At 48.6% G+C, this 6,423-nt stretch overlaps 3 protein-coding genes across 3 annotated transcripts; 2 read left to right on the forward strand and 1 right to left on the reverse strand.

Annotated features, from left to right (window-relative positions):
• Nucleotides 1–60: 60 nt before the first annotated feature.
• VTP21DRAFT_1548 (uncharacterized protein) lies at nt 61–1,346 on the forward strand (the record flags this gene model as incomplete). The annotated part of the gene is made up of 6 exons (XM_069391647.1): nt 61–216; nt 279–450; nt 522–654; nt 718–976; nt 1,042–1,224; nt 1,290–1,346. The coding sequence occupies 6 exons, from the start codon at nt 61–63 to the stop codon at nt 1,344–1,346; spliced, it is 960 nt and encodes a 319-aa protein (XP_069250885.1).
• A 221-nt stretch (nt 1,347–1,567) lies between these two features.
• Nucleotides 1,568–3,961, reverse strand: VTP21DRAFT_1549 (uncharacterized protein; the record flags this gene model as incomplete). Its single annotated transcript, XM_069391648.1, has 7 exons — nt 1,568–2,346; nt 2,419–2,709; nt 2,772–2,866; nt 2,937–3,316; nt 3,378–3,494; nt 3,596–3,700; nt 3,776–3,961. The coding sequence occupies 7 exons, from the start codon at nt 3,959–3,961 to the stop codon at nt 1,568–1,570; spliced, it is 1,953 nt and encodes a 650-aa protein (XP_069250886.1).
• A 283-nt stretch (nt 3,962–4,244) lies between these two features.
• On the forward strand, nt 4,245–6,133 carry VTP21DRAFT_1550 (uncharacterized protein; the record flags this gene model as incomplete). Its single annotated transcript, XM_069391650.1, has 4 exons — nt 4,245–4,520; nt 4,732–5,188; nt 5,268–5,803; nt 6,083–6,133. The coding sequence occupies 4 exons, from the start codon at nt 4,245–4,247 to the stop codon at nt 6,131–6,133; spliced, it is 1,320 nt and encodes a 439-aa protein (XP_069250887.1).
• Nucleotides 6,134–6,423: the final 290 nt, after the last annotated feature.

Raw genomic sequence — 6,423 nt, forward strand, 5'->3', positions numbered from 1 at the left:
GGAGGCAATAGACATCCTTTTTTATACGCGTTAGCAGCCCATAAGAAATAATAGAGCAACATGAACAACGATACAGAGGATATTGCGGCCCTGTTTCAACCTACGGAGGCGAGCTTTGTTTTCCATGAGCATTCTACATTCTACGATCAGTCTTCATATATCGAAACTTCCATTGTTTCGCGTAGCGAGGAAAAGGAAGAGGACGCGTGGAATAGAGTATGATGTTGTGTAGTTTAGCGCGTTCAGAGCAAGGATTTTACTCTGCATTTCTGGTTTAGATCGAGCAGTGGTTGAAAAAATTTTACCCCGATGGCCCGCCTCCTTATGAGAAGACCCCCTCCACGCTTGCAGTGTTTAGCGAGCTGATGCTACTCAATGAGCATCAGGATGAATTGGAGAAGCTGAGCTTGCAGAGTTTCAAAGAGACTTCCTATGAATATAATGCTGAAGGTAATCTAGCCCTAATAACGGAGCTGATAGGCAGTATAATAACGGATCAAACTTCCAATTTGGGAATGTAGCAAAGCGATTAAATGCAATACTGGAGAGGTTAGGCATTCAATCCGATAGTCTATCGAAGCAGGGTGCAAATCATCTCCACACCCTATCCTCTATTGCTCTAACCTTGGGTCTTGGTGATGTGCGGCTGAGCAGGTGGCTATTTTACTTTTAAGCTGCAACTCAGGCTCCTTCTCAACGATTCTATTCTTCTTGCAGTTATCAGCGTGCTCTCTCAGCACTCACACTCTCCTCCGCGCAAATCAAGCGTCAGTCTGCCACGCTCGAATCGTATGCTCAGACAATAAGGTCCTGGCGGTTGGAAGCCGACCAGAAGCTAGCGAGGTTGAAGGTTATTTTGAAGGAGTGTGAGGCTAAACGGGCAAGTGAAGAGACAAAAACTGCAGATAGATATCGCTCGACCGAAACTCTCTCTCGTAAGGCGCGAGAGTATCGAAAGCGGCTTGAGGAGCTAGAGGTATTAGGCGGCCGTTTTCTTTCCCATTTTTATTTCTCACAATCAAAAACCATTTTCTTCTTTAGAGAGAATATGACGAAAATGGCATCGATTCTCTGCGCTACTCCTCGCTGAAGCATCTCGAGCATCAGTTGGAACAGCTGGAGGCAGCTCTGGTGACTAAGAAAAATCGACTGGAAAGGCTGCACGATATCCCTCCCGATTACACATTAGCACGCCTAAAGCTGCAGGAGCAGCGACAGAAATTGGTAAAAGCATCTTTGAATATATAGTGACTTCGGGGGTCCTGGGCTGAGCTAGTATTTCTGTATAGGCGAATCTGACGGAACAGCGAGAGACGCTTTTGAATGGGATTGCTGATCAAATGTAAAGAATTGTAAATAGATTCTAGTGTTTTTATTTTGCAAATGCGAATGTAACAAAGCAAATGAAGGGGGAATATATGGGAGTAATAAAAAAAAAAATGCAAGGGAATTGTATACAATTGCGCACGAAACATAAAACGAGGAGAGTGGTGAAAAACTGGATGGAATAATACAATTGAAGCTGGAAAAAGAAAGCGGACCCGTCCTGGTCCAAGAAAAGCGGACGTTAGAGAGCAAAATCTCTCAGCACATCGCGTGCATACCGAATCCTCCGAAGCACATCCTCACCAATGCCCCCAGCAGCAACTAGCCGCCCTTGCCTCATCCTCCGCTCCCTATCTATGTACAGGAATCTTCCGGTTGGGTGGAGCACTAACTTTGTGTGGTCGAAAAAGTTCAGCTGGAGGAAGCCGTGGCTCACCACAAATATAACGGCATGTTTGGCTCGACTCCAGGTGAGGAGATGCGGGATGGAATGCTGTGGGTTGGAGGGAGCGTGAGAGGTGGAGGGCGGTGAAGGGGTGGATTGAAGGTTTTTTGTGTAATCCTTGATGCGCTTTACAATGCTGGCCTTGTGTTCTAGCCCGTGAGGAACTTCGCGTGTTAAAAACCGGGCCCTTCCCGCCCCTCCCGCGCCACCACTTACCGATGCCCCCCATATATACTCACACCACATCTCACTGCCATCCAGAGCCATGGTCGACCCATCACGAAATTGCACGCCAATGACACCATCGGTGAGGATATATCCGAGGCCGTGCGTAAAGTCCACCCACTTGGCTACAAGAAGGAAGGGAGGCTCCACCTCTGAATGAGAGGAAGAGACGGCTAGGTGGAACGACGGCGGTTTGCCGCGAAGGAAGGCATCCATGGCGTAATACACAGGAGCATAGTGGTTTGTGGTCGAGTTAGAGGTGGGAGAGGAGGGTTTGATGGGCACTTGTCGATCAAGGGCATCCTTTCTGTTCAGGTCCAGCAGTGGATATCGCTCGGGTACTCGAACATCTGTAATGGGAGCACAATCTTAGTACGCAAAGCCAGAGCATAATTTAGGGTTCGGTGCGTCAGACAACCAACCTGAGTTTCCGTTAGGGTCCTTTCCACTTTGCACCAACTCTTTAGCCGAGCCAGAGCCCCAGGAACCCTGGGATGCGGGCGACGACGAGGACGGAGAAGACCCGTACTTCGCATTGATCCCCTGTTTATCTCTAATCGGGATACGCATATCTTCGCGTAATCGCGGGCCTCTTGAGGGAAGGGGGGAGAAGTGGGGTTCTGAGTGCAAGGAGGAAGGTGAAATGGACACAGGTGTGAAGCCTGTGTAAAAGAAGACGTGTTTTCGGATGTCCTGTAGGGAAGGGCGGTTCTCTGGTGCGAAGGAAAAAAGTGTCAAGCGAAGTTGAATTCGAATATGGGTGTGATTCACTTACCAGGATTTACATCAAGTATTTGTGTGATAAGATTTCGAGCCTCGTTTGAGATTGGCACAGAAGCGGGAAACTCGTAGTTGACATTGCGAATATTCCTTTGACAATACAGCAAATGGTTAGAAAAGGGAGGGAGGATAAAAGAGAGTTGCCGCTGGTGATAATTACTTGTATATATGTTTGATATCTTTCGTTTGAAAGGGGGGCTTACCCACCAACATTGTGTATAAAATGACCCCTATAGACCAGATATCCACCTCATAGCTGTGCCCGCCCTCTTTACCAAAGAGCACTTCCGGCGCAATGTAGTTTGGAGTTCCGCATATGGTTTTTTTGCGCTCCTCGTCGCTCATCAGCATCGCAGCAAGCCCAAAGTCGCCCACACGAAGGTCCATGTTCGCAGACAGAAAAAGGTTACTGAGCTTCAGGTCTCGGTGGATGACACGCTGGCGATGCATGTAGGCACAAGCGTCAAGAAGTTCCAGCATATAATAGCGGGTTTCTGGCTCTGTGAAGCGAGTCCGCTGCTTGAGCATTTGCATTAAAGTCTGGGTGAGGAAATAGGCGTTAGTGGACAGGTTGCGGACAAGAAACAGGCAGTGGAGTTACTTTATTCTCGCAGAGCTCCATTAGAATGTAGTAATTGGCATCGTCTTCGAAGCAGTGGAGAAACTTGACGATATTCCGATGAGATAAGCTCTGGTGAATTTTGATTTCCGTAAATAACTAGTTGACAGAATCCATGTTAAATCGTCGAAATTACAAAGCGACAATGATGAAGGGCAATCGAAGAAAGAATAAACGCCCATTAGAATTGCATTTCTTACCTTGCTATGATTCTTCTGCCCGCGCAGAGTTTTCTTCCACACAACCTTCGCCGCATGAGGGTTGCCCTTTGGATCAATTACTTTATACACTCTTGCGAATCCGCCCTATGTTAAGCATGGGTTAGCCCACAGTCCATAATGACAACATCCCAAGCAATCGCATTTGGAGTGAATGATTACCTCCCCAAGCAGCTCGCAGCGGGTGTATTCGACGTCGTTCTTTTCATCCCTGATAATGGGAGGGGGAGGCGGGGGAGCTGGCGGCGGGTGGGGGCGAGGTTTGGTTCTGGCGGGCTCCATTTGAGGCTGAGGGTAGGGATGACGCAGAGCCTCCAAGCGCTGGAGCGAAGTCGGGGTGGTGAGCATTATGGCCTGTACATATATGGGGATGCTCGAGATGGGGATGGTGTGAGAGGCTGAATCGACAACAGAGAGGGGCTCGGGAGGAGAAAGCTGGGCAAGGGCAAGCAGGGGCTCGGCAAGGAAAACAACCGCGCAGCACTATCAGATAAAGGGTGACTAGAGCGGAACACAACAGCCCCGTCGTTCGCAGCTCTGTTCCTGGAGATGACTGAGCAAGCCTGCATAAATTTTTCGAGGATCCAAATATGGACCAAGCCTTAAATTCAGGCTCCGGCATGAGGAACCCATGTTTAGGATCCCCATCTTTTTTACGGACTTTGGGCGCGGCCGACCCGGATTGGATACGGCCCAAATCTCCAAGGCCCTGCTGGCTAATGGCCGCCCTTCCTCCTTGCTCCCTTGTCCCGCCTGCGCCGCCCGCCCATTCGTCACTGTCCCCCAAGCTGATCGCCTCGTATTCAGTCTGACGTTTGCAATCCGAATTTCGCCAGATTCCTGGAAACCCCACTCTGCAGAACCGGCCGGCGCTAAGCCACCGCACGCTCTGCAGGAATTTTGCAGGGTGACGTTGCTCACGTCAATCAACCATAACTGTAAAATGGAATATGCACAGATCGACGCTATCAGATGCCCCTTTGGAATTTTATCTGGATAAACGTGCCATGCACAAACAGGAAAAAAAAAATGCGTTTTCAACGCGTTTTGGGTCCCTTCTGAAAAATAATGTTGACTCCATCTCATTCTTTGCTCATCCATTGCTCTTGAACGGAAAGTACGGAAACATCTATCGACTGCTGCAGTATTCGCACCCCCATATCGTTCAATTCTCAGCTATCGCACCCACTCCCCGCGTGATGCTCTCTATTCTCTTCCCTACCCTACTTGGTTGTGGTGTGCTGGTTGAATCCGTGAAAGCCTCTTATGTCCTTGCAGCGAGAGCTGTCAGCGCAGCGGAGGCACAGGCTCCCAAAGCAGCTGCATCTAATAACAACAATGGCCAGAAGGAAGCCCCCGCAGTGAACAAAGAGCAGCCGAAGGAATCTCCTCCCCCTGCGAAGGAACCGGTGGCGGTGAAGGAGGTAGCGCAGCCGCCCAAGGAATCTCCCAAAGAACATGTTGCCAAAGAGCCTCCGAAAGTTGAGCAGAAGCCAGTGGAGAAGAAAACAGATGCGAGACCGCCAGAGATGGAACCTGCCGTGCCACCCCAGGTGCAAGCGTTAAAGCCTGCTGGTAGGAACCTACTGTTTCACCCTAATGCGGGGGGCGACACACGCCAACACTAATGTTCCCTTCTACTTCTGCCTCATAGCTGATGTCAAAGTGTCGAAACCTCCTGGGGACGCAGAAACCTCTACCAATACCATGGTTGATCCTAAAAACCCTCAAGCAGCCGTGGCCTCCTCCGTTTCATCAATGCCTTCCTCCTCGCTACTTAATCCCTCGTTTTCCTCCTCCCAATCCATCAACGCCGCCGAAGCAATGCAAGTCTCCACCACCATCTCGCCACTCCTTATTGCGGCTCTCGCGGGAATCGGAGGGGTTGCCATCCTTTCCGTCCTATTCTTTTCCTATGCTCGGTACAGACGACGGTGTGAGGTCACCACGGCTTTACTCGTCAAATCGGTGCAAGAGTTTGGAGAGCATGAGGCCGCCGAGACGAAGCCAAAAGGAGTTTACATCGTCACTGGCACTTACACACCTACATTAGGCGACGAACTTCGGGTAGAAGTGGGGGAGAGAATTGCAGTGCTGACGGAATTCGACGATGGGTGGGTGCAAGGCATTCGGATCGACAAGGACAATATGAAGGGTGTGCTACCAAGAAGATGCTTAAATATGCCGGAGGTGAAGGTGGAGAGCCGGCAGGGTGAAACAAGGAAAACAAGGGTGCTCCCTATACACAGAGGGAGGTCCTCCAGTATAATATATAGATGCGATGTTTGAAAACGAGTAGATAATTAGGCTATCTTTGTATATTATGTATACCACAACTTTGGATGGAAAGCGGGATTCCAATTGGATTATATCTATATATCCAGTGAGCATATCAACTTGAATTTAATAGAGAGCATATTGAACAAGCTAGCACAGGATAAAATGTTTATTGCGATCCCGGACAAATAGCTGGGCGGAGATCTGGTGGTTTCCGAACAGATTTTAGAGGAGAAGTGGTGAGGGTATAAAATGCTGTAATCCTTGATTAGTGACGTAGCAGAGCACGAAAGTCCCAAGGGAAATAATGAGGACAATCAGAGAAGAGCCATTAAAAATCGAATTGATTAGGCAGAATAATAGCATGAAAAATATATGAATGATCCTTTCTGAAACATTCAAATAGTATTCTTTTACATCGATTAATATCTTAATTCGATATTTTTGTGAATGAAAGCGATTTCCTCGCATTCACTGATATTCCACCATTTCTTATTCGAAAAGATAAAAAAATCGGGCCCAGAGGTCGATTA

This window comes from Calcarisporiella thermophila, assembly GCF_041956535.1.
Source record: "Calcarisporiella thermophila strain CBS 279.70 unplaced genomic scaffold VTP21scaffold_12, whole genome shotgun sequence".
Classification (NCBI taxonomy): domain Eukaryota; kingdom Fungi; phylum Calcarisporiellomycota; class Calcarisporiellomycetes; order Calcarisporiellales; family Calcarisporiellaceae; genus Calcarisporiella; species Calcarisporiella thermophila.